This window comes from Numida meleagris, chromosome 2 (genome assembly GCF_002078875.1).
Source record: "Numida meleagris isolate 19003 breed g44 Domestic line chromosome 2, NumMel1.0, whole genome shotgun sequence".
Lineage (NCBI taxonomy): Eukaryota > Metazoa > Chordata > Aves > Galliformes > Numididae > Numida > Numida meleagris.
The window spans coordinates 66,106,386-66,134,347 of NC_034410.1; the positions used below are offsets into that span (position 1 = coordinate 66,106,386).

Below are 27,962 nucleotides of genomic sequence, written 5' to 3' on the forward strand. Positions count from 1 at the left end.
AGGCTGAGAAAACCAGCTTGTAAAGTTCAGAGTGGTTCAACCTTCCTAGCAAAAACCTCAGGCAACGTGGTCAAATACACTTCATTTTCCAGCGGCTGTAATTAAATGTCTATTAAGAACATATATAGTACATACTCCAGAAATATCTTTTCCACGCAAAGAATTTGCAGCAATTTACCGTGTCTGCTGGCACGTGCTGACAGAAAGGAATTCTTCAAATGCTGTAGATGGTTTTTAAGGCTAATTTGAATGGCTAAAACTACAGTTCTATTAAAATACCCGATGAGCACGAAGGCAGCCTTCAGCAGGGCTCCCTCTTATAACAGACACAGCGCTGTAGTTGCTGAGGTACCGTCACTACGGTAAGAAGGGAACCTGAAGGAAGGGAATGGGCAGGCAGAAATTTCAACATTTTAGCACTGCTCCTCCCAGGTGAGCAGTCCCCTCACAGAGCAAATTCTCATCTTGGTACAAACGTGCAGCAAGGTACAGAGATTGACAGCAGTTATTGTGCACATTGATCTTTAATCCCATACTGATTTTCATGGGGATATGAATGGCTGCTCCGGTGTCCTTGAGCACAAGCCTGCTCCTCATTTTCCCATGGTAATACAGAACCTTTTGTTAAAAAAAATTCGACGTATAAGAAGGTTACAAAAGCCTATCCAAGAATGTTTTTATATTAATGATTTATTTTTGTAAAAACGAGCACGGGCAAATAATAACATATTTGATTCTCTCCGTTAATTCAAATCTTCACTCATTCTCAAATAGGCCTTAAGATTTTTGTCACCATTAGTTACATGTATCACGATAGCAGCCAGAAGCCTCCAAGTTAGTGCCCAATGCACAAGGCCCCGTTGTACAAAGAGATGTTAAACACCAGCCCTTGCTCCAAGCTGACAAGTGAAGCCACGAGGGTACAGAAGTCCCTTTGGGGTCCACGTCTAAGCAGGCAGGCATCGGCCTGGGGAACATGCGGCGCGCTGATGACTGTGATACGGCTTCTTCACTTTTGGACGGACTCTGGAGGAAGACCAAGAATTGGGTCTTTCCGTGCGCTGCATTTCCCGTAAGGGAGTGGCCACAGTGCTGAGATCACGATGACCCTTTTCTTCATGCCTGCTGCTGATCCTAGTTTCAAAACCCACTCAGCAGGATCCTGCAATTCAGTAAGGGGAAAACGTTTCCTCACTGAGGACACATCATAGTAAACTTCCCATTATCTTCTCTGACACTAAGATTTCGAGCCTGCTCCCTGGTGGTGCATAAAGACCACGGGATGGAGAAGGAGGAGACAGACTTGCAGGCAGCTGGTTCACCCAGAGCTGAGCACACAAGTTCAGTCCCTCCTGTCCTGTAAATGGGGCTGGCTGAGTGGTGCCCTGGATGAATGCTTTCCAGAAAAATACAACTGCAAAACTGAAGCGGGAAAGCATCTGCACCAGCTGGCATGAACCCGACGTGCAGCTCTGCTTCCTTGTCCCCACTGCACCGATGCCTGGAGGATACAGACACAGGCCTGAAGAGGCTACAGCAGGGTGGTTACAGGATCCAGCAGGAAAGAGCAAACAGGACCACAGATAAGACAGCCCCAGTCGCCCACCTCCTTCAAAGAGGCAGAGGTAGCAGAGGCCGTCACTGAACGGCACAGCCTTCCTGCCTGCTTCAGATAGTCTGCTTTCTTGAAGGCCACACAAAGGTGAAAGGGAGTCAGATTGGTCACACGCCCCTTCCCCCAGCCACCCAAGAGAGAGTCTCGCACATCTGTGCTGAGCTTTCCACCCCAGCTATATAAATAACACAGAATTATTCTCCTGAGAGGTGAAGGTGGCAAAGGCCATCCTTTTTTTCCGTGGATGAGAAGTTCATCATGACACAGTGGTCACTCTGTTGGCTTCATGGGTTCTCTTCACCCTCAGAGCAGTACTGCTGCCAACAGAGCAGCTAACGCGGTAAGCCCCTCAGCTTCAATACCTTCCTGGAGAGGTGCCCTCCCTGCAGAGATCTTTTCTGTCAGAGCAGATGAGAACACGCTTGACCAGAGATCCCTCCACTCTGGTAGGAAACAAGCACTGATCTTCCCATACATTCAGACTGAAGAAAGGCTCCTGCAACACTAGTGCACGCAGGAGAACATCAGAAAATTACCCCCGGTCAGGAAACATAAAAGATACCATGATTTCTTCTTGGGGGTTCCCTGAGTCCCTTTTCCCTTCACCTTTCCACAGGGGCTGGTGGAGGAAGCTGAAGGATACAGGATCCGAATCAAAGCCAACTGAGTAGCTGAGACTCTACTAACAACTGCTATTAGTCTTTAAATCCAATCCCTTGGTCCCACAGCTCTAAGTATGACAGTGGTTACATTCTGATTTCAGCTCAGGCAGCCTGAGCTCTGGAAATCATTTCATGCAGCCTAAATAAAGCTCTGCTTATTAATTAAAATATCAACGGGAATGACAGATTTGTTTGGGCAGATGAAGGAACACATGCCTGACCCTGACCAAATTCTCCACCTTCAGGCACTCCCTCCCTCTCCTGCCACTTGGGAGATGTCTGCAGCTATCTGTCCTAGATCCTTCCTCTACCTGCTACCTTCTGCGGCTTCATGTCAGTGACAACATTTGTGCAACAAAGCACCAGGCACACACCACTCATCTTCAGCTTCAGGGGCTTGCGTTCCTCTGAGGAGATGCAGTAAGGTGGCAGTGAATCAGGGTTCAAAACTATAAATGCTCCTTGTTCGGGATTAATCTGACACACTTTCAAGGCATATCAGTGCTAATTTGCCTGTTATTGTAACCCAACGCAGTGCTACACACGCTCCCACCCACAAGTTAGCAAGGGGCAGACAAGGATCTTGACTTTTGTGCTGGTTTAGGGCTGGAGCTCCTGCTCCATTTTGATGGGAAGGACTGGAGATACCTACTCCATCCCTGCCCTGCCAGGTGGGCACCATGCTCAGCAGCAGAGGTGGCCATTGCTTCCTTCCCCCATGAGAAGTATCGAGGAGGACTGCGGTCCCAGTGAGAGAGATCACCTTACAGAGCTACTAAATTCCCACCCAGTAAAAAAACACCTTTGCCCAGGGCCCCTTCCACCACACTGCCCCTCTCCAGGAGGGGACAACCGGTGATCCACGTCCTCCCTCTTGCCAAGTCCCCCAGCCCGAGGGGTTTCCCTCAGCTGTCCCTCGCTGCTGTTTGGGAGAGGCACGGAGAACCTGCTGCCCCATTGAGGAGACAGGTGGCCTGCAGGGCCAGGCCTCTCAATTCCAAGTCTCCTGGGGGACCCCAGGGCCAGCAGAGCTCTCGGAAGAAACGAATCTGTCCCAACAGCCGGGATTTGGGGACAAGCCCCTCGTGGGATGGTGTCTCACGTCAGTTCAACACCTTCTCCGAGCTGTGCCCCAGCCTGCCCTCCTCTTGCACGGGTGGCGAGGCCTCACTGTGTCGGGCCAGGCTTGGCACTGGGGCTGTGTGGTGCCATGTCCCGCTGCTGCCCACTGGGATGGTGGCGTGCAGCTCAGCGCACTTCTCCTTGTAGTGCTGAGCGTTGCCGGCGAAGGTCTCGCAGCGGCTGGGGTTCTCCTCCTGCACCGGGCTGCCCACGTTCTCCTCGGCTGCTCCCGAGGCCGTGGCTCCCTCCTGGGAGTTTTGGCTAAGGTAGACGACGATGATGTCCCCCTTGAAATTCATTACTTGTCCGCTGGAAATAAACGTGGAGTTACTGTTTCCAGTCACATTTCCTGGGGAAGGAGGGGGGAGAAAAGAAGACATGCATGATTAATATTTTCTCTCATGAGGAGGATGTTTAGCATGGTGAATTCAATCCGCTGCGATAGCTTTGCTTTTGTTCCATGATTTTTATCCCGTGACACAGGGATGCTGTTATAATCAATGCCTTCCACAGGACTTTTTCATCATTTCCACCTCATCCTCCCACTGCCTCTGGACACACGAGCTACTCCCAGACAGCCTCCAGTTTGTGAGGAAACAGCTATTATTGCTAATTTCTAGATGCTTTTTAAAACCCCGGCATCATGTTGTTTTTTCCCTCTTGGTATGCAATCACTCTTACTGTGTGGGCAAGGCAGTCGGTTTAATCAATAAATGCTGAAAGGCTTAATGTCAGGCCATGCAGTCACAGTGTCCACATGGAATGGAGCTTATAAGATTACCTTGCGTTGTCTGATCTCCCACATAGGAACACCCCAGCACCCACCTAGTGCTCGCGTGGATTTATTGGGATATAGCCCACTACAAGGAAGAGACAGTCTATATACAACAACCTAACGGTGGTACGGTCTCAGCAAGTCTCCCACCCTGTGGTCAGAGAGTCTGCAGTATTAATTCAATCTTTCTCTAATTCAAGGACTAGGTCACTGACTCAAGTGACAGCAGGACCAGGCTCTAGAATTAATAAACTTCCCTCGGAGCAGAAAGAAAATAACCAAGAACAAACGTCAAATGGCAAACTGACAAACTTCCCCACAATGAAATAAAAGTGACCAAACCAACCCAAAAAGAACCTCTTGAAGCCTACGAACACCCCTTCTTCTAAACGTTCTTTCCTACTGAGCTTCACTTAATCCCAACTCATGGATTGACCATGCACCTCTTGGGACATTTTGGTCATTTTCTTAATGCTCTTCCAGACACGAGAGGGAGTGAGCATGGCCCAGCCCAGAGAAGTGCTGTTTCTCCAGCAGCCGAGGGTGCTGCTAACATACCCCTGCTACATTCCAGCAGTGCTGAGTGAAGACCCCATACGATGTGCTCAAAACCGAGCCTGGGTAGCACTGGAGCATCTTTCTAATAGCTCCCCTCAAGCAATCCTATTTATTTCAGCTAAACCATCACGCTGCTGGCTCTTTGCTTTCTTTCCAAGTATTGCTGATTAACACAAGGTGTCAACCAATTGAGCGCTCTCCACTGGGATTTTTTCCTCCCAGATGCCTCCTCTGAGTTCAGGTTGGTTGCTTGCCATCAACACAGCTCTGTCAGGCACCACGGGGCTACACCAATACCTGTTTGCCTTTACATGGAAAGCCTGTTACTCAAAAAGGCACTGTAAAAGTTCACCACCTGAGCTTAGTACCAGACTAAGAGCAAATGGACACAAGAACTTCCTGGGTCACACTAAGAAACACGCTTCCAACCAGAAAAGCATAAAGGATGCCTTCAGAGGATAAGTGAAGGCATTGCTCTCTGCAACATTTCAGCCTTTCGATCTTTTGATGATGTTAATTACAGAGACAGATTAATTTATGTGGTAATTATTCGCTAGGAACTGGAACAATGCAAGTGATTAACTTCCTCAGAGCCACCTACATAGCTTCTTGCAGCTGAACTGGGATGGTGCGGGCTCTGGATGCAAAGGCTCTGCAAAGCCATCCCTAGCCATGAGTCACCAAATTCCTCCTGCCTTATGCTGAAGCCCTGCACAAGGTTTGAGGCGGCCGTGATCCAGTGCTCCACATTCTTGACTGCTTCCAGGCTCAGGGAGATTTGGAAAGGTGCTTTAAGGCTTATGTCAATTGCTACCCACGAAACCTGGAATGGCACCTGTCCAGAGGTTTGCTTTGGTCCCCTAGGGTTATTTCATAGCAGGGGCAGATGTTGCAATTTCTGTTGCCATTCTGAGTGCTAAGAAACTAAAACCAAAAGTTCACGGAATTACCCACATCATTTTTCTTCCCATTTCTTCATCCACCCACTTTCATACAGTTCTGCCTTAGCTCAACTGCATCCAAAGCAGTTGTCTGAAGAAGCTTTATTATGCATGCATGTTTATTCACCTGGGCATTTCACAAGGCCCAGGAAAACGGGTGATACACCACAGCTCCACCAGCAGCCTCAGCATGAGCTGGGGAGGAACACACCAGGGCATGGCCACTCCACAGGCAGGCAAGGCCACTCCAGCAAGGCACCATCAGCTCCATACTGACTAAACCTGCACTCTTACACTGCCCACCGCTCAGTCATTACCTCCAGTCAGCCACGCCAAGGCTGGGGTGAATCAGGAACGCTGCATCTATGCTCAGGGCTCACCAGATGGCACTATAGGAAGCATACAGCCAAAGGTACTGACACAATGAAAATCATATATGAAGAATTATGATGCAGAGCGAAGATGGCATTTTCCAGCAAGTCACTTAAACCTGCTTGCCCTCTTGTTCCTTACTATTCTCTCTTCCTCTTCTCGAAGTGATTTAGAAAGAAAAACAGTACTTCTTCAGTGCCAGATATGACTTGACTTTCAGTAGTACCCCAGAGTCACCTTCCACAGAAGTAAAATCCATCTTCTCTTTGCTACTGCTGAATTTTGTACACATCAAGCAGTGAAACTGCTTAAAGATTTCAGGGAACTGAAGCAGTAGAAAGAGTGTCTGCTCTTAGAAAGATCACTGCACACTTCGAGATTCCCGCACAGCGCTGTATGTTTAGAAGGGAAGGGCCTTCAAAATGTCACTTGTGGGTCTTTAAAGTGTCACTTTTGGTCTTTGGCAGACTGACAAGAATGTTTGCGTAAGAAACTTTAAGGCGTGATGTGGTTTTAAAGAAGGGCAGCTGCTTAGGATCGCTGTGTGTATTACAGTAATACTTAGACGTCCCAGACAAAACTAAGGTCCCATTACGCTTGGCAGCGCATAGGCAAATAAAAACACTGCATCTGTCTTCAGGAGATTATCATTTAGAGTGACTAATAAGATATGACAAAAAGATTGCAGGCTTTTAATAATGAAGAAAAGAGATGAAAGTTTTGTCCAGAAAAGGCTCATAACTTCTCTTCTTCAGTGGTTTTTGTCCCTGCTTTCATTTAACTATTTTGCTATATTCACTGAATTAGTAAATTAGGAACCAAGTAGTAAACTGGAGACATGGGTGTTTCAAAGCTGTTTAGAGGCCAAGTGCTTATATTTGGAGAAAAAAAGTCTATATGAAATTATTTTTAGGTGCTTATATAGTAGCAACTTAAAGAGAAATTGGTAAAAGCAAAAAATTGACCATGGTCTCTCAGACCCAACCACAACCAGCAGGTCACAGCTCCAGCCAGAGTTTCACTGACCACCAGATGACTGTAACTGGACTGCAACCTACTGGCAAGGACAAAAACGCACATGCAGGCTGCAGAATGGAAAAATGCCCTTCAGAGTTATGCATCTCTTCTCAACTCAGCCTGTGGGTCACCATTCTCTCCTCTTTCTAAGTCGTCTCTTACAATGATCACTCACGGTGGTCACGCTGCATTGGAATTCACTGTAAACCAAATGACCTTCCTAATTCAGTTTTATTTTTCAGATTAGCTTCAGGCAACTCAGTGAGAAAGCATCATTCCATTTTTCCCTTCTCCCAGAACAGACCTTCTGAATAATACTGAATTAGCACCGAAGACAACCCTGTATGACTGCGTACAGGCGAAGCCTAATGGGCTTACCGGATGCTGGAGGGAGGTCTGAAGTGCTGCTGTTTGTCCCTGAAGTGCTTCTGTTTGTGTTCTGGTACTTTGTGCTGGTGCCATCAGAAGACGCATCTTCCATACCATGGTCACTTGCTAGAGTGCTCTGACCAGCAGAGAGAAAATTCAAGCCACAGGTGCACTGTGGGAAGCATCCAGTTTCTGGGGAGGCAGAGGCACCGTCAACTGCAGCACAACAGGGTCTGCTCCCCCTTCTGGGAGTCTCCCTGTACGAAATGCCGCACCTCACACAGATCTTCTCCGAGTCATGGTTCATTGCAAAACGATCTGCGTCTTTGCCGTCAATTTCCTTTGGGCAACCGTGGGCACACTGGCAAGATTTCTGAAGGTATTTGTCCATGGCGGCGTGTACACCATCTGCGTTGGAGGAAGGGTCGGAGCCTTGAGGGACGGACACGTCCTCTGTGCTCCCGATCCCTGAAAAGCACTGATTTAAGCTATCGTTCTCCCCTATCTCCACCGGTTCTGAAAACAGTGACAAAGTTTTACTGTCAGGCTGACTCAGCAGAGGTAAATAATCAGCAGTATTGAGATCTTTATCCATATATTCATCTTCCGTGGGAACGGGTGGGAAATGGTCATCATCGGCTTCGGTTCCCACGGAGATCTCCTGGAGGTTGCTCCCAGCCCCACAGGGCACCGTGCCTGGGCTGCTGTGCCTGCACGTGGAGTGACCACAGGGCGAGATGCCGGGGGCCGGGGAGCCAGCAGGGCCCAGGAGACGCACGTCTTCAGAGAGCTGTGGGATGGCGGTGTTTGTTATGTTTACAGTAACGTATGCATCTCTAGGTGGCTCCTGAAAGAAATTCGAAATGAAACCGTATTTAACAGAGAAATTGGCTGAAGCTTATTTTCTGAACAAAGAAGAAACGGGCATGTCTTAATGTTTCCTCAGCGTGGAGCTGGTGGGATTGAGTGGTGCTGCTGGATTTGAGTCTTGAGAAGCCTAACTCTACTCTGCTGTAAAAACTGTGACTCGCTGGGCTCAGCCGGTGTCAGAAATAATCAGCTGTCTTGGGGGACGATAACATTTAATTTTGGGATAACACATTTGCTAGCTCTTAAGAGTCATAGAATCATCTCGGTTGGAAAAGACCTTCAAGATCATCGAGTCCAACTATCAACCAGTCATCAAGAGGGCACCTGAGAGCTAACAAATCTAGAAGAGTTGCTGGATTCTGCTGTTTCTTGCAGACATTGGTTATACCTACCTAACTGCTTAAAAGGTTTGGAACTCCCCTGAACAATCTATGCCTTCGAAGGGCTCACTGTGAGCAAAATCTTTATTATTAGTAATAACTGATTCAAACACTGGATTGATTCAGAGACGTGCTAGAAACAGATGTCAAACAGACAAGGTTGCTTTAACCTGGAAAACTTTAAGACAACAAATGCAAAAGCCTATGACATCACTTTGCCAGTAGTTTTACAGTTAAGTTATATTTTTAGTTGAAGCTCCATAAAAAATAAAGGTTTGGGAAATACTTAAAGGGTTCCCTTTGGTTCCTGCCAGCCATGTGTAATGATGGCTATTTGGGAACTGCTAGCTTTCATTTCTAGCATCTGTTCCCTTCCTCCACGGTGGAGGACACAGAGTAAATGCTGCCAGCCACTAATTGCTGTTGATTCACTCCTCTGTCCCAGAGGATCTGAGCAGCTGCCAGTGCAGGACATTGCAAGAACATCTATGAGACAAAAGAGGAACTGCCTCCTCAAAAAGCTGCTGGGTCTGTTTTCTTTTTTGTAGCAACAGGATTTGAGGGCTACCACATCTAAGCTAGACAGAGCTCCTACACCGGCAGGTGGGGCCGTGGAAGAGCATGCATCTGGGAGGTAGGCAACCTCAGTCCATGCCCCTGACGTCAATCAGACATTGCACATGCATGTGAATCCATGCTCCCAACCAAGAATCTCAAGCAAGGGCATCTGGGGCTGTTCCAGAGCAAAACCTTTTGGAAGGTCATACGCTCTTCACATACAACAAGGATTTCTGTGACTGACAGAATTAAAGGGGCTTGTGGCCATTTACTTTAGCTGATGGCTCTGTTCTTAGTTCCTTGAGCGTCTGGCATTCTTGGTGCTGCCTCAAATCCAGGTTTCTCTCCCATGAGAACTCTGGTATGTGAAAAGATGCGAACTCAAGTTAAGCTTTTCCCAGCCTTAGAATTGAGAAAGGCTCTCTCCCAGGTGAGAATCTCAGGTGTTCACCAACATGGGCTCATGTTCAACTTTCTCTTCTTAAGAATATTTAATCATCACAGAGACTGTTACCACTGTTAAAACTGGCTGAAATCAGAGAGCAGGTTCAGAAGCTATTTGAGAATGGTGATTTCATAAGCCTCACATTTACAGAAAACCAGACTAAAAAAGCCAAAGCTGTGAGTGGTTTTTGAGAAACTCAAAACTCGTTTTCTAGCCAAACACTAATATAAGTCTAAACTAAGGAGGAGCGTCAGGAATGTTGTGAGGAAACCATAAAACAGAGGGAAAATCTTAGTGTCCCTGACTTTACCTTTGTTCCTTTTATTTGGCTGCACACCTCGTTAGCCCAATTCTGTAGATCTGCTGTAGGGAAAACAAAAGAGTAGCTGTAACATGGAGCAGGCATTGAAACTAGCCACAGACCTAAACACCCACAGTCATTCACAATCCGTAACATTATAGTAAATGAAAGCCAGCAAGACTGTTTTTACTGACTGTTCAAGTGTCCCAGCATCAGGCTAGCTGAGGATTCATTCTAACTGGAACAGGGATATATTTCTATGGAATAAATGTTTCCAAGCTCCTAAGATAGATCACGTTAAACTGTGTTCCACATCAAATGGGGTTTCTTTCCTGGTCATATGTCACCACACTATGACTGGCCTGATACCGACCCACTTACGACTGTGCAGTCTATTTCAAGAGAAGTCACATGGATGGCACAAAGACCATTCCCAGACAGGAGTGAGGAGACTGGAGAGAAGAGGGTAAGCCACTGAAACCACGGGATGGTAGGCTCAAGTATAGTGTATTCCACTTAACAGAGATGTACTTAACTGGGAAACGCAGTTTATCAGAGTATCTCCCAAGGAAAAGCTTCAAGTCCAATAATGCTTTAGAGCTGTTTTATAGAGTTAGCAACTCTTCTTGCTTTTTACTTATGCTTTCAGGAGATTGTGCAGGGCTCAGGTTTTGCTTTAAGCTTGCACTGGTTTTTGTATGTCTGAAGATAGATAAGCTGCTTAGCCTCTGCCACTTCCCAGCAATGACTCTGTATGTCTGATGTTAGGTCTGCATGTTTATAATCAGTCCCCAAGCAGGCAGAGTCTCTTCCTGAGCCTGTAAGTCTCTGGGACTCTAATTAGCAGGATCTACCATACGAAGGCAATGAAGGACTGTTACTGCAGAGCAGCAGGTCAATAGGAATTTTAAGTAAAGAGCACTCTCCCCTAACCTGTTCTGCATCGTAAGTATTTGCTTTGCAAGGAGAGTCACCATTTCCTTCAGCCCATCCCAGGAATTCCAGATTTAGCACAACCCATGTTTAGTGTGGTAGAGGAAGCATATTTCTAAAACATGGGCTGAAAAATACTTTACAAGGTTTGCTGCCTTCCCTTCCGCTGCTCCCAAAATATTTCATAGATTTGTGGGGCTTGGGAAAGGAGATCAAGAGAAAAATACAGTAGGAAATGCTTTCCATGTTTAGTGGAAGAAAATAAAAAATGAAGAGAACAGTAAGACTATGTTCTTAACTGTGAAGACCCAGATCTTAACACAGATTTCAGTAACTGCAGGGGATATTTCTGTCCTATTCATAATATATTCAATAATCCAGTGTTATCCAGTAGCTTTGCTAGGTTTTTATATATGTATTTTTATTATTTATGCTACTCCTTCTAGTATTCAGCTAACAACATGGCCTCTATCACATTGTGAAACACACATCAGTCTTGAAATCTACATTTTAACCCATCCAAAAGCAGGATTAGGGGAAGAAAAGCAAGGAGAAGGAGGCAGGAGGTTGTGAAGACCCCACAAGTCTCCCCCTGCTTCCCTCTGGCCAAGGGCTCTGTTGTGCCAGGCAGCACAGAGTTGCCATGCTGATACAAAAGCCCCCATCACCACCCCTCCATCATTCATCCACCCTGAAGGCGGCCATCTCACTGGCATGACTGCAGGAAAACGCTGAGCAAGATGCATTACACATAGGTGCAATGTACTCCCTGTCTATAGGAAAGATTTTCAAGCCTGGCTTTGTGCTAGTCAAGACATCCATATGGACAGGAATTCAAAAAGAGATCCTGAGTTTCACATCTTGGTGGGTACCTGTGAAAACAAGAGTGCGCAAAGAGACATACAGCTGTCACACTCATCCATATCATTAGCTATCATGTACCTGTCAGCTTTTTCCCCTTATTCTTGTAGTATACGATGAAGATGACAATGCCAATTAGTGCCACAAAAAACAAGATGACAATCAACACATACAAGATCTTGTTCGTTCCTGTAAGGTATAAGAAAGATAGTACCATCAACGTGCAGCCTGTTCTCAGCAGTATGACAATCCTTGCTCCTGTCCCCTGCTTTTCCACAGGACAAGAGTTTTGTTCTTCCTCACTGATTTTCAGTTCCTATAATAAGGGACCACAGCTCTAGCACTTGTGCAGTTCTGTGACAAGCAGCCTCATTAATTGTACCTGATACAGAGCCATGTCAGTATTTAGTGTCTGAGAGAGGTGTGACTCAGCCACACTCCTCTGAAAGTCTTCACGCAATCCACCAGCAGCCTGTGGGCTGTGCTTGCTCTGCCTCAAGATGAGAGGGACACATGGCTTGTGGAAGCTACAGACTTCAGCCAGCAAAACTTTGCCTTCACCTAAGGACTACTGCATGCATCACAGGAGAAAGAAGAGAGCAACTAGCAAGAAGGGAGAGCTAAGAGCATTAGGCACTGCTATGAAGGAGACAAGAGGAGAAGCTGGAGGCCTTCAAACAGATAACATGTACAGAAACTGGCAGGCTGACAAATGAAAGAGCAGTACACGTGATGGAAATCATGGATGTATAACAGCAACACTACTCACCATGCAGCCCCAAAGAGAGATGTAAAGCACTGCTCAGCACTAGGCATGGGCCCTAGAGCTGCTAGGCTTCAAGTAGTCTTTAAAGGTAAGATTTTGCAAGAGCTCTGTCTTGGTTTACAGCTGCTTCCCGTTGACTCATCCACAGTGGGAAAAGAGTTAAGCCAGCCAAAAACCCTAGTAAACATAAACTCCTCCTCCCTGATACTTTCTAATAGATAAGCTCTACGAGGACACATACCATATTCCGGTTGCTCAGCCATCTTCTGTTTTGCACAAACTGCATCTGACTTATCAGTCCCAGGGACTATTTCTGCCAATCCCAGAGCTGTACAGCTAAAAAGGAAAGACAAAGAGGCTAGAATCCCAAAGAGGGAGGTCAACATGGCCCCTACACTTATGCAGAGTAATACTTTCTGTTGTAAAGCACTCTTGCATTTCTCCACCCTGAGGAAGCTCAGATACCTTCTTTATCTTTACCTGTATCAGCTCAGCAGTTGTTGTCCTAGCTGTCTTCCTCCCACCCCGGAAAGACTTGAGATCCATCATGAGACTGCCCTTACTGCTATCCAACCAGCCCAGATGCTCTGTACGTTCCACTGAGAAGCAGAGACACTCCTCTGAAAAGTGTGTTTACTCACGCTTCCCACTGCCTTGTGGCTGTAATAGGCTTGTGGAAGGACTTACTTGGTCCAGGATTTACACTCATCAGTGGATGAAGCAACCTCTGAGAAGTAGCCTCTGGGACACGGCATGCAGTTTGTGTCCTTGTCTTGTTGCACTGTGTGTAGCAGAGGAAGAAAAACATGACAACTGAGTTTCTGTGAGCTCTTTCCAGGAGAGGGGAAGGTGACTATGCTCCCCCATCCTCCCACTCCACCCCCACCCCAAAAGCTTCCCTGAGGAGAGAAGGATCTAAAATTATATTAAAGCAACAGTGACAGTCACACACGGGCAGAAAAAAGCACTCAGGTGAGATGAGCATATTCCCCTGCACGATCAGAATAAGAAATGACCAAGCCCCATTTCCAGTTATTGCAAAATAATACACTGTTCTCATGTGAGTCCACTTCCATTAACTTCCCCTTGTCAGTGCTACAACACAGGCAGTGACGTTAACTGGTACTGTCACTTCTGTGAAGCCACAGTAAACAAAGTGCTGTATCAGGGTTTGCTAGATTGCAGGGAAAACACCACCACTCTGCTCCAGGTCCATGCAGCGTTTCATCCTCTATCTCTCTATTGTGTGCTGATTTTTTGGTGTTCCTTACTCTTGGTACAGCTGTTCCCAGTGTCCATTACAACCCTGAGCTTAACCATCTCCATTTTCCACCCACAAAATACCTGCATTTTGCTTTCAGTCAGACTTTGGACTAAATTACATGTTTGTAATAAATTTCTGCATTGCATGTCATCTAAAGCAAGGAATACTTGCACTGTCTTAAAGGTGTTTACTGCTTTTAACTCATACCATCATAGAATGGCAAAACAAAGCCATTTGACAAAAACTCATTTCAAATCTGACCTCAACAACAGTCACCAGTGGATCACCTCTTTGAACCTGGGAGTAATTCATAGACTAACGATCCACAGCCAGGCACCTCAGCAAACATTAGAAATGCACGGAAGACCTTGCTGTTATTGCCATGCCCATGTTAAAGCTTGTAAGGTCACCCGATCCAAGATTCTACTTAAACTACAAAGGCAGAAGCCTTTCAAGTGCAAATAGTCCTGGAGAGTTACGCACAGTAGTAATGGTCTGAGAGTCTACAGTATCCGCTCTTTAATGTCACAACCCACACGATGTAGGCCTGAGCTGGACGTTTCATTTGTATGTCCCCTCTCTGTATCTTACCAGGATGCCCGATTCCAAACCCCGGAGCACAAATGGTATTTCGCTGACAGCAGTCACAGTCCTCATTCCAGTGGTAACCCGTGGTACAGGCACACTGCCGCTGGAATGTGCTGTTTCCTGGGTTCACCTCTTTCAAAGCTTTCCCTAGAAGAGAAAGCAGATGGCAGTAAATGTCTCCCTGATAACAAGCTCTGAGTTTACGAACATCCTGTTCTACCTATTTGCTTTGTTTGAATGCCAGAGGTGAAACCATCCATGTTAGAGGAATCTTTCAAGAAGTGTGGGAGGCCCCTGATCAGCACGGGGCACCTGACTGATTGGGCTCCTGAGCAATGCTTTTCCTTGTAGCTCCTGTAGAAAATAAACAGAGCTTTTGCAAGAGTGAGACAAGGGCAGAAGTGAGTGCAAAGTATGCTGGGCAAAAGGACAGCCTTTAAGATCCAACTCACAGGGAGTGAATGGCCTGACTGAAGATAATCTTATCAGTATCATGAAGACTATAATTGCACGGTTCAGCAGAGCACAGAACCAAAACTCTCTGGTGTCTGGGGACTTCCCCATCCACCAGGTTCTTGCGCAAGCTCAACCTTCATTACACGTACCTAAAAGGAGCATATTCCCTAGACCCACTTGCCCATCTTATGCTTCACTAATTTGGATCAAAAGGTTCTTCAGTACGAACAGCTCACCTTGATCACATATTTTATGTAGCAAGCATTTGTCTTCTTCATTCCAGACATCCATATACTCGTTTGGGCCACATGGCTGGCACACGCTATCAGAAGTCTCAGTGCATTTAGCAGACATATACTTTCCTGTGAAGGAGAGAAGGACAAGCAGATAATTCGCAAGTTGCACGCCATTTCTCTGAGCACAGGGAAAACGAGATGGGCTAACACCGCTGTACTACAGGGGACAACCATTTCTTTCTCCTGCCCCACGCATTTCTTCACTCAGGTCACCAATTAGAGTGGCACCAAAACATCCGTGAAGCTTATGACACGGGAGCAATCCTATCTAATGCGCATGAAGACCAAGCTACTGTACACCATGTGCAGTAGTTAAGTGTTATTCCAACAAAAGAATTGCTACGGCTTTTGCTGAGGTCAGCAGGACCACTCCTACACTAGAAGGCACTTGTGGGCCTGAAATTATCCATTTGCAAGGGTATGTGCAAACAGATTTGCAGAGTCAGGAGAGCAAGCTGCCTCACTGACCTCCAGAGCTGTTTCTAAGGAGCTTCTCAATTACTGAGGCAGTACAGCCCAGCGCTCACATACCTGGCTCACACTTCCTGCAGCACCGTCCAGAGTATTCATAGTGTTGTTCACTTTCACATGGCAGAGTGCTTTGTAGTGACAACTGGAGAGGAGGAGAGAGAGAGAGGACATGAGACGCAATATACCCGGAAAGCTTCAGACCTATCTCATCACAGTGCTGATAGAGAGACGGAAAAATTTTCTCCAGTGTGGCATTTTGGGTAGCTGAGCAGTAAAACATCACACAACATTTATGACTTCAAAGGTGCTTTGTAGACGAGAACATGTATGCACAAGGACTTGTGATACAGCCAGGTGATAAATCAATAATAACACAATCTTGCAATTGTCACAAACTTCTGGCATGCTATTTAACCTCTTTTTTTTGTTACAATACTCTATTCTTTCAAACCTATGACTTCAAAACAATTGTAAAGAAAAAAAAAATGGTGTTGACATAATTCTGTAGTCTCTTCCACGTATATGACCTCATCAAGACCTGGGCCACTGACAGTTTTAAAATATGGTATTTGGCAAACAAAAACAGTGAATTATTTACACCCTTTGAAAAGAAGAAGTTCCCAGCTTCCCACTGGAATACACAACACCCCTGGCTAGTCCCAGAAAATGCCGGACCTTAATTCTGCAGCTTTTTATTGCTCCCAAGGTGACCCCATTTAACTGAGGCAGCCATCCACAGTGGTGATACAAACCAAGCCAACAGCCTTCTTTCCTCTCCAAATCCAAAAAAATCCAACACAACTGATCCCAAATTAACCAGGTGAAAGTGCGACATGAGAGGCCCTCGCTTTGTGAGTCTCCTGGCACTGGTGCTCCAGGCAAACTCAACACCTGACATTCAGCTGTTGATCTTCCAACTGGTAAAATGATTCCAAATCAGCTTGTAGCAAGGAATTACTCGAGGTTGAATGCTGTTACAAAAATCTCATTTACTCAGTTTTGAATTGGAGAAAGCTGCACCAGGACTTCTGCTGCTGCTTAGCAGGAGTTTTTGCTGTCCAACAGTATATAAAAGTGCTGTGCCTGCTGATAATGGCTTCCATTCCGCTACTTCATGTTCTCCCCTGGTTTCCTCCACGTCTTTTCCTCTCCTCTTTCCTCCGTTTCTAGTCACATCAGCTGCAATATCTTGAATAAAAACTATTTTTCCCCAAGCACCTTCACATCTTCTAATGCTGGGAACAGGTCTTGTGACTTAAAAATGACCAGGATTTTTTCTTTAAAACACCACCTCCTAGCTTGGAGTTTGAGCCATGAGCTGGTGCATGACTTGTGTTTACCACAACTGTGCCTGAAATAGCGTAAGTACCTCAAGTCAGAGCTCTTGAGTTTTCATATTTTTACAGGTTATAAACACCTTACAGCCATTTTTTCTCACTACAATGATCCCAGGTGAAATTAAGAGTTCGGTCTTCCAAGAACACTTCTTTTGTCTCATTGTTTCCTTGCCTCTTTCTTTGCACTTACTAGCAGTATCATGCTTTTTGATTAGATCAGATGTTTTTTGGAACAAAGACTGCATTTCATGTTTGCACAGCACCTCGCACAAAAGGGTCACCAACCATAACATAAATAAGCACTTACATACTCCCAAAAGCTTTCGTTCTGCTTTATTCCTGACAGTCACCTTGTTCATCTTCCTGATCACCAGGACAATGGCCAGTGCTAGTGAAGCAACAGGTGATCTAGGAACAGAAAGCTGCCCAGGTTGGCAGCTGAATGGTGATGCTGCTCAGCACCCCAGGAGACACTCTTGAAATGCTCCTGCAATCCAACGAGCTAAAAACAAGCTCGACAGAATGGGGCTCATGCTGCACTGCTGGACTGAGCAGCAGAGAGAAGATCTTGAGCAATCGATTCCTATTCCCGGCAGTCTGAAGTGGCAAGAAAAGCAGCGAGACCAAGGATGGCTCCAGTCACTTGCTTTATCAACAGAATGTTCTTTTCTTCCTCGTTTGCCCCAGTTTGAAAGTTCCTCTTTAGAAGAAAAGGCTAAAAAATTACTGAAGTGTCAAACAAGGGCAAAGTTGTCCTGTTTAAGGAAGGATATGCAAATCTGCTGAAGGGCATTCAGCAGAAGGGTTTGGAATGATTTCTGAGAACCAACACTCATCCTGAACAGAACAAGCAACCCCCTTGCATGGAGGCCAGCAGCATACGCTAATTGCTCACTGCCTTTTGTAAACTGCTTTGGACCTTCCTGCTTTGTAGCATGAAGAGGGCTATTATTGCAAAATACTCCCAGCTGCAGCTGCATAAATCTACGCTCTGTGTCAATAAGCATTCTCCTCTGTGACTGCGTCCTTCCCCTTTTGAGACAAGGCAATGCATTTACAAAGCTGCAATATTCCCTTCTTTGATTTACTCTCAACGAAACAAAGACAACGCTATTGGCGTCCATTTGCTAACCCCCTCGTGAGCCCAGCCTCCTCATGAAGGTGGGAGATGCCAGCCAGACATGGACTGGCTGTACCTACTGAGTGTGAAAGCAGAGCGTGGAGAGGATGGGAAGGGAAACAACAGAACCTTCAAATTTTCTTCAGGTAGATCCAGTGATCTTGGAGCCTCTTGTTAACAGGGCCCCACTGAAGTCAGGTTGTTCCTTATTCAACCATCTGCCAGAGGACTGCAGCCCACTGTCAAGAAGGACATCAGCTTTCCGTAGGGTGCAAGAAGCCAATACTAAGCACATGCGCTGCCAGTAGCACGATGGGCTGATGCTCCACCGGCACCAACGCATTCCCAGCCACAGTGTCCATTTGAGATAAGGAAGTGCAGTTCACTTCACAAAGGAGGAACTCACACCCAGAGGCCAGATGGTTTCAAAAGGTGACAGGAAATTAGTGGCAAAGAAGGAAAGAGAAACAAGCCTCCGAAGTCTTAAGCTTGCCCCATAACCCCTAGGACACCCTTCCTCATCAGGCAATGGTGATTTTGACATCATGGAGCTCTTATCTTGAGAGAAGGGGTCTTCGTGAAAGCAAAGATGCCAACCTCATCTGAAGTAATAAAAGAGAACAAAGAAAACCCAGGCTGGTCATCCCTTTAAGTCTCACTATTGGTAAAGATTTGCATTAAATACCACCACGAGATGTCAATGAATGCTTCAGAGTGGCCTAGGTATCTTCTGCATATTTAATTTGTCACTTAAAATGTGTGCAAAGCACACAGATTTGCACTAGTTCCTAAATAAAGTTAGTTCTCTTTCTCTCGATCGATCCTGGGCTGGACTGGATGAACTCTGGAGGTCCTTTCCCTCCTCAGCCATACTGTGATAAACACTTCCTCAGAAGAATAATACAAGAATACCCAACAGGCAAAGAATCCAGAGAAAAAAAGACAACAAACGTCCTCTGGGCTCGGTGGATAGTCAAAGGCTGTTTGGTAAAGCATGCCAACACCTGCTTACCTTCAAGCACATGAGTAGCACCATTGAATTCCTTGGAGAAACAAGCATGCTCCTGTCAAGGTTTGCAGGAGGATTGTGTTTTGGTGCCAAGCTCTTTTTTCCTCCTATTTGCTGAAAAGGACACTAAGCAAGAATGTGCTTGTGCTCGTAGGGTTGGAGAACTTCAATGAGTCAGCTACAAAGCACAACCATGTTACTCAGACCTTGAAAAACACACACGCACAGGTGCTTCTGAAAGGGGAACCAGCAGCATTCAGATTCCTGTCCTCAGGCTTACGGAAATATTTATTCTCGGTGCAGTTGAGCAATCGGATGACAGCAGAAGCTGTGTGTCATGGATGCTAAAATTACTTTCTCACTCAGATGAATATTCAGACGGACATTTCAGAGAAGATAAAGTTGCACGGGCCTCTTTCTTTTAAAAGAAAAAATCTGGAAGAACAAGCTCGGGGGTTTCCGCAGCCTTTTTCCCATGTCATTTCTGAACAAGAACCTGAGGCCTTAATGGGGACTGCTTATTAGCGATAATCTTAGGTTAGAAAAGCTGAGACGTACAGGGACATGACAATGCCTAACTACCTCGAGATGACATCTTTGTCCTCAGTGTGGTTGTTTCTGGAGAGCATTCAAGACATCTGTCATCATTTCACTGAGCAAAGCACATTCTTTCTCCACTTAGTACTGTAGACCCAAAGTACCTATGGGAGAGCAAACGCAGGCGGCTCCTGCCTCGCGTACTACTTGTTTGTTGAACTCTGGGGCCTGAACGTATCCATACTACTTGCTTTTGAGATTCTTAGCCATACTTGCTGTAGAATTCTAATACTTCTGTGTCATCTTGGGCTTTATCTGCCTCTGTCAATAGATTGAGCTTTGATCAACACTTTCTCCAATCTGAAGCAGACCCTGCAGCCTCAGCACCTTGGTCTTCAGCAAGGACAGGCTTCACTGCTGATAAAAACTTCAATCAGGACAGCACACAAGTCACCACCACACAATTCCAGTTATTCACTTGCAGGTCTGTAATTCAACACAAAGATTTCAGATTGTGAATGAAATGCTTTTGGTGATGTCAACTTTCCAGTGACCAGTAAACCACATCACAAAACTACCATCACGTGGTAAAATATAACCGGGAAATGGCAATGGCTACAAACTAAATATTATTTCAATCTTAAAAATAGGTCCTTGAAACCCTGCTAGAGCCTGAATACCTAACGAGGCCAGAAGGAACATGAAGAATAAAATAGATAATAAAGAGATTAAGAGAAAAATGTAACTTGCAACCAGAAAGTGGATAAGCAGTGGTCAAAGCCCAATCCTGACTATTCCCACTGCCTTTTGATTTTAATGTGTGGCAAAAAGCAAACATCTGTACAACAGGTGCTGCTCCATGAAGGGGAAGGGCCAGCAGTCAGACCATGCAAAGAAGTACCGCCCTGACCACGCTGGCAGCAGCATGCTGGGGGGACAGCAGACGGGAACCTCAGGGACAACAGATGGAAGATGGCTGAGAAGATAGATGGCAGGGCTGAAAGCAGCCAACTGAGCGTGTCCATCCAGCAGCTTTCTTCTGCAGGCTGAAAACTCGCCATCACATGCACAGCACTGGTCATCTGGTTGCAAAGTCATCTCTGCACAATGAGTGCCAGGCTTGGACCTCTCTGTGTACCGTGACGTGTGTTTGCCAATACGAGGCATCCCAAATGCCTCAGCCTGCAGGTCCTTGCTGCCACAGTCACTCAAAGACTGGCAGCTACTAGGTATGGTGCTTTAAAGATGAATCAGAGTGCAGAAACCCAAAAGCCAACCAAACCAATGTATTTAACAAAGAGAGCTGGTAGCAACACAACTGTCCCTAACAAGCAGTAATAAGAATGACAGAGTAAGGACATAACCAAAGCTAATACTTAGATGTCCTTGTGAGAAGAGCTGCAAGGTTCTAGGTGAAACAGCACCGCTTACAAGGAGAGCTCAGCAGTCTCAGCCCTCCAGGTGCAGTGTCAGCCACTCACTGTGAGTAACCTTTCACCCATTCACACTTATAATAATAGTAATAATCATAATAATATACTAGAGACACATTTACAGGGAGTACTTTCCCCTTGCATTTTAGTCCAGAAGATTATTTTTCATAGAATCATAGAATTAGCAAGGTTGGAAAAGACCTACAAGATCATCCAGTCCAACCATCCACCTACCACCAATACAACCCCACTAAACCATGTCTCTAAACAAAATGTCTAAATGTTTCTTGAACACCTGCAGGGACGGTGACTCCACCATCTCCCTGGGCAGCCCATTCCAGTGCCTGACCACTCTTTCAGGAAAGTAGTATTTCCTAATGTCCAGCCTGAATCTCCGCTGGTGCAACTTGAGGCCATTGCCCCTCATCCTGTCATTAGCTACAAGACATGCATCATCAGCTGAAGTTGAGTCTTAATGCAGAGATAACCACAAGAGATTTCCAGTGCCGGTCTGTACTGTCTCCATCAAGAAGGAATTGCTGCTTTTACAAAAGGACGCGGGACTGGGCTGAGAAACAGTTAATTTACTCCTTTAGTGTCACCATGAGGAACCAACTCTGCCAGGGTTCAGCCAAGTCAGCAGGAATACCCCTCCCCGATTTGATGGGGCTTTGGCTGATTTCCATGATAAGCCTGCTTTACTACACGCGGCATTATAGCAGGGGAGAGCTTTTTCTTCCTGTGAGAACAGATTCATGGAATCATCTCATTGTTCTTGCTGCCGAGCAATGAAAAGTTACACAGAACATGATGCTCGTAAGGCAAAACTATTTGGTGCAGCGAAATAACAGGCTCAAAATAGATTCCCCTGTGTGCTACATAAGCAATTTTTAAGACTTCATATGAACCTAGTGGCACATTTTTCCCTATCTGTACTCCAGATTAATAGGTTGCCTAACAAAACTTCACAGTATTTTTTTTTCCATGTGAGACTTTTTCTTTTCCCTCCATTTTGACCACTGACTAAATATACTCCACACCAATCTGCAGTCACAAATGTTGTTCTTTGTCATTCCTGAACAGATCCTATACACTTCTTTTTCTTTTGGGATAGCCACAGAGTGGTCAGGGTGAATGACCTCACTTTTTTTTTTTTTAACCCTCCTCAGCTAATTGGCTCTTGCAGGGTGGATTAAACCGGCCAGCTTGGCTCTACCATCACGCGCGGCCTCTCCTGGTCCCTGCCATTGGGGTGGGGAATAAGAGAGAGGGTTGGGAATGGTATGGTGGCAGTGGGCTGCAGGATGTATCTGCTCCCTTCCCAGCAGGCCTCCCTGTGACTTTGGTGAGAAGAGGATAGGGCCCTAACCTGCCGTGATTAATGAGTCTTCAGCTGTGTTTGCAGCTATGACATCCTAAGCGCTGTACAAACAGAGGAGAAAGCCAAACCCTCCGCCCAGAGAGCTCATGCCCGGCGAAGACAAACAGAAAGGTAACCAAAGGAAGCGATGCAGAGCAGCTGAGGGAGGTGTGCAGGCATGGGACAGAAACCAGGGCGTCCTGGGGTGCCTAGCATCAGTTAGCATGGCCCTGTGGCGTGGGCCAGAGCCTAGCACGGCGCCCACCACCATAAAGATACCATGTCACAGGCATGATTCCTCAGCGAAGTGACAAATGGGGAATGGCCCACCAGGACACCTGCACTTCCCTGGAGCGTTGCCATGTAGTCAAGGCCACTGCTGCAGCCCACCCTGCAGCTTTCAGTCCAGGTTCCTCCATCCCACATCTGTGTGAACTTTGGGTTGTGTTTAAAGAAGAATAAGTCATAAAACAGGGCAAGTTCTTGCAGGCAGACTATTGCATTACACTGACTGAGGCCTACCCAAGTCCATAGTGCAACCTGGTTAAACAGCACTTAATTTTTATATTGCGTCTATAACACACAAATGTTTGCCTTTGCGCTTTCCATTGGTAATAATGAGCCATTCTCAGAGCAGCTGCAGCAGAAGCCAACAACTCAAGGAGTGGCACGTCGAGCTTCCAATGAAAGGAAAGGGCAGCCTCTGCAAGAGCACAGCTGACGCTGAGGACGTGAAGAACCACACAGTCCAGTTTCCCCCTTCTCCCCGCTGCCCACCTCCTGTAAGCTAACCAGACTCGTCTGGGCTGGAAGGAACCCTTACAGGCCATCTAGTCCAGCTCCCCTGCAATGAACAGGGACACCTACAGCGAGAACAAGTTGCTCAGAGCCCCATCCAGCCTGACCTTGAGTGTCTCCAGGGATGGAGCATCCACCATCTCTCTGGGCAGCCTCTTCCAGTGCTCACCCCCTGCAAACAGCAGGCTGGACGAAGGGCTGGATTCTGCTGTCACAGTAATTACTGTATTTACATTCTTTTGGAATACAGACAGGGAACCCTGCTGACTTGGTCACTGCAGATGCCACCAGGAGGGGAAGTGGGCAGGGAGCAGCAGGACAGAACGCATCACCCCTTCATTGCATCTACACACGTCCCTGCTACAGTGGGGTTTTCAGCATTTGAATTCTGAGGGACAGATAGGCAAACACAGAGACTCCTCTGAACAGTGCCAAGGCATAAAGGCCAGAGGGCGATGCTTTGAGGTTTCTGTGACTTTCTGTGCCGTAAACGACAAGGGTTAGTATTGCTACAGACAGCTGATAGGTTCTGAATTCTACCGACTTGTGGAATGTGGTGAAGGTTTGTTTTGGTCCTGTCTGTGGGAAAGTAGAAATTACATCAGGAAGACGATGCTTAATATGAAAAGAGAAGCAACACCAGTTTCTTAAACCAGGTTTTGGTTTGGTTTTATATGCAATGCGTTATTCCTCTTACACACGGTGCTGTAAAATGTTACTTCAGATTTTTCATAGGATTCGGGAGAAACTTCAAAGCAATGAAAAGTTTTCAGGTGCCTTTCCTGGAAGGGCATTTGGACAAATAAACAAGTTGAACTACAGTAACTTTTACACCCTTAACTCCAGAATAAACCCAAGGCTTTGGATGAGCTGTTACAGAAGTTCTGCTCTGTCGAGTGATTCCTTTGGTCCTAATCAAAGCAGGAATACAGACCAGGAGAACCAATGTTCTAACATAGCATGGACATTTTTATTCTCTATTTTTTTTTCCTTCTCAGCCTAAATAGAGTGCATTTTAGTTAACAGACAGATGTTGGCCAAAACTTTCCTAGATTATGAAGATTTCTGGATGTTTTCACTGAGCAAACGTTCCCTGTAAAGCAAAGTCTACGAGGTAGTGGAAGAATCCCACTGCCATACAAGAAAGTAAGAAGACTTGACATTACATCAGGCAACTGGGTTATCGTGTGCTTGTAAATGCACAATCTTATGGACTTTAACCCCACCTGACAGAAACAATTAAGCTCTTCCTCACTGTGAAGCGAGGAAAAGGATGTGACTATTCCGTGTAAAGAAGATGGGCAGATTGTGCCTCAGAAAGTCAAACACCACGTCCTCTGACAGCTGCCCAGGATGCATCACTTGGAAAGATCATCTTGTGGCTGAAGCACAAGACAAGGAGGGTGAGCTCTGCTCCCAGCAGTTCTGCTCCACGCTCGGTGTGTGACCTACAGCAAGTCACGAATTCTCTGTTCCTGTTTCCTCTTTGGCGAAAATGATGACGATGATAATGTCTATTCTCAGCAGCACTATGAGTACCCATTAACTTACATTTGCAAGTGTTTCTCATTCCTCACAGGAAATACATCGCGGATTTTACTGCCCTACCACCACCCACCATATTGGTGATTCTATACTAACACAAGTGCATCAGGCAAACTTCAGCCCAGCTGCACTGATTCTCACAACCGGTTCCATCAGAAATGACCACCCATAAGGGAATTACAAAGCCACTGTTCAAACCAGTCAGCCAAAGAAGAACCTGGAGGGCTGCTGGGAGCAGCATCTCTCCACGCCTGCCTTGCATTCACCTTCTGGACTTGCCAGCACTGCTCATTGCTGCAGACAGAGTATTAAGTCAACCAGCTCTTCAACAATGTCTGTTTTTTTTTCTCTGCAAACTTACGCTACAACGCTCCTGGAGTCCCTTATTATTTTGCTTACTTGCCCAAAGCATTGGCTATGGAAAGATGCACCCCATGCACTTACAGACTCAAAACTAAGCACACATTGAAAGCAGAGGAAAGACTTCACACATTTGTCCCAAGTAAATACAAGTTCCCTGTTTTGTATCCTCTGAACAGCTATGAATTGACAGACCTACTGGCTCCTACATCAAGGTATCTAAAGCACGGGATCTGAATTTCCAAGGATAGGATATAGCAGGTTTCAGGCAACGAGGAGATTCCCAGGGAACAAGTGCCCCAAAACAAAACAGCTCCAGAAGGAAGAAAATGTCATGGGAGCAAAAGCACAAAGACCACTGAGGTCTGCTCACCACAATGCGTTGCTCACAATCCTGAAGAGCAGGCAGAAAAATAGGTAGATAGAGGTTACTGTGTGATGGGAGAATCCACCCGAAATCTATGATGGGCAAGTCACTTTTGAAACATGCAGGCTTGTTCATATACATATGGAGGACACCTGGAAAGCAGCTATTTAAGAGAAGCCTTAGGGGTGAGAGTGGACAGAAAGAAACATATATTTTGGCGGGTAAAAAAAAAGGCTTGCGTGGTTTCAAGGCAACATATTTAGGAACAGAGATCCAGAGAGAAGGCTCTCAGGGCTATGTGGTCAGACATTAAATTGTAAGCTGCAAACAGCAGAGGCTTTTTTTTTCCCTCCATAATCTCTTTTCCTTGAAGCTGCACCTTGCTCTCAGGGAGCCCAACCATGACCCACCCAGCAGTACAATAGCAGTAAGTTGAGGGAGGCACTTAAAATGACACTTGCACCTAATCAAGAGTAATGAGACAGAGAAACTGTAGAAGTTCAAATGAAAGAACTACAAATGGCTGCCAAACAGTGATTAATGGGGGAAAAAAAATGTCTGTAGCCTAGGAGTGATGGAAAACCTGCTAGCCTAGAAGGCCCTAAATAACCTGGAAAAAGAAGGATTCTTTTTAAGCAGCTTAATTAGAAAAAGTAAAGTGAGAGCATCTCCCTTGTGAGGAAAGGCTGAGAGACCAGGGACTGTTCAGCCCGGAGAAGAGAAGGCTGAGGGGGGGGATCTTACCAATGATTATAAATTCCTAAAGGGTAGAAGTCAAGCAGATGGGGCCAGGCTCTTTTTGGCACCCTGTGACAGGCAACGGGCAAGAACTGGAACATAGGAAGTTCCATACGAACATGAGGAAAAACTTCATTCCAGTGAGGCTGAGAGAGCAGTGGAACAGGCTGCCCAGTGAGGCTGTGGAGTCTCCTTCTCCAGAGATACTGAAAACCCCCCGGGACGCTTTCCCGTGCAACCTGCAGTAGGGAACTGCTTTAGCAGAGGGTTGGACTGACGATCCCCGGAGGTCCCATCCAACCCCTGCCATTCTGCGAGCTCCTCGGCACGGCGCTGAGGAGGCTCAGCTACAGCAGGAAGAGGGCTGCGAGAGCGGGGCAGCGCCACCGACCGCATACGAGATGCGGCCAGCCGGTGCTTCGGGGAGCACGGCTGGAGGACAGCGCTCTGCCCACAGGCAGCCGGCGCCCACTGCCACCTTTCCCCTGGGGGCACGAAGGCTGCCCGCTGTCCCCGCACTCACAGGGCCTCCCCGCCCGCGTCCCCGCTCCCGAGGCCGACCAGGCCGTGTGCTCCGGGCGAGCAGCTGGGCCACGGCCCACGCCCGATCGGCGCAGCTCACAACGGCAAGAGCCAACAAGAGCGCTCACGCTCCCCAGAGTAAATCCGCTCGGCAGGGTGGAGCCTGCCTTATTTTTCGCTATACATGCAAATACTACCCCTCAGCAACCTCTCTGCCAGCACCTTCTGGTTTCTCACATCGCGGGCAGCAGCGGGCTGCCTTCCCCACCGCTGCCCTGCCTTCGTTTGAAGGCATGAGCGTTTTAAAGAAACGAAAGGCTCTCGCAAGTTCCGAAAAAGAAACTACCACCACCAGAGAGAGAGAGAGAGAAAGAGAGACGCAGAGAGCCGTAGACGGGCGGGGGGGAGCAGGGCACCGGGAGGCGTCCCGCCGTCCCCGCGCTGCCCTTACCTGCGGGCGTCCCGCGGCGGCCAGGCAGAGCAGCGCCAGCCAGCCCAGCGGGCCCGGCATGGCGCCCGAGCCGCGCTACCGCCGGCCGCCACAGCCCCCGCGCCCCGGCGGCGCGGCCCGGCGCATGGGGCTGCCTACTTCTCCTTCGTGCCGCCCTTCCTCTCAGCTACGCGAGGGGAGAAGAAGAAGAAGAGAAAAAAAAAAAAAAAAAAAAAAGCGCCTGGCTGTAGTTCCCACAGCATTTCCTCAGACTTGACATGCAGGTTTTTTTTTTTTTTTTTTCCTCTGGTTATTTATTTATTTATTTTTCCCCCCTCTTCTCGTCCCTCCCTTTCCTTTCTCCACCCCCTTTTAGTCACCATGCCCCGGCCCTGCTCCTGGCGACGGGCACGGCCCTCGGCGTGGTGCCCACCTGCCTCCTGCGGCTTGCTGCGCCCTGGGAGAGGTCCTCCCGTGTCCTTCCCAACACCTCTGGGCATCGACTCGCTCTGCCAGAGGACATCTCTCTTGACAGGATTTCAGCTTGATGATCCCTTCCTCTCGGGATGTTCTCTGATTCTGTGGTAGCTCAGTGTTCAGCTGTGCTGCCAGTGGCCTCCAGCCTCCCTCACCCGCCTGCCCTCGCACAGCCGCCCAGCCTTCATGCCGTGCAGCCCCATCTGCCCACACTCGTGTGCTGGAGTGAAAAGAGCAAGGAGTGTGCTTCTGACTGGAGTGAAAGAGAAGGACATTCTTTCACATGTGTGTTTAGATTTAACCATTGAC

General features: G+C 46.9%; 1 protein-coding gene across 4 annotated transcripts; it reads right to left on the minus strand.

Moving 5' to 3' along the window:
* On the minus strand, positions 671-27,880 carry TNFRSF11A (TNF receptor superfamily member 11a). Of its 4 annotated transcripts, none has more exons than XM_021387260.1 (10): positions 27,610-27,880; positions 15,681-15,762; positions 15,090-15,215; positions 14,401-14,544; positions 13,233-13,326; positions 12,787-12,881; positions 11,861-11,968; positions 9,995-10,044; positions 7,441-8,278; positions 671-3,748 (listed from the first exon to the last, which is right to left on the minus strand). In XM_021387260.1, the coding sequence occupies exons 1-10, from the start codon at positions 27,697-27,699 to the stop codon at positions 3,381-3,383; spliced, it is 1,995 nt and encodes a 664-aa protein (XP_021242935.1). In that variant the 5' UTR covers positions 27,700-27,880; the 3' UTR covers positions 671-3,380. The 4 variants fall into 4 exon arrangements, with proteins under 4 accessions (XP_021242935.1, XP_021242934.1, XP_021242936.1 ...); XM_021387259.1 differs by having other exon boundaries at positions 9,995-10,047; positions 27,610-27,875; XM_021387261.1 differs by lacking the exon at positions 27,610-27,880 and adding an exon at positions 27,198-27,364 and having other exon boundaries at positions 9,995-10,047.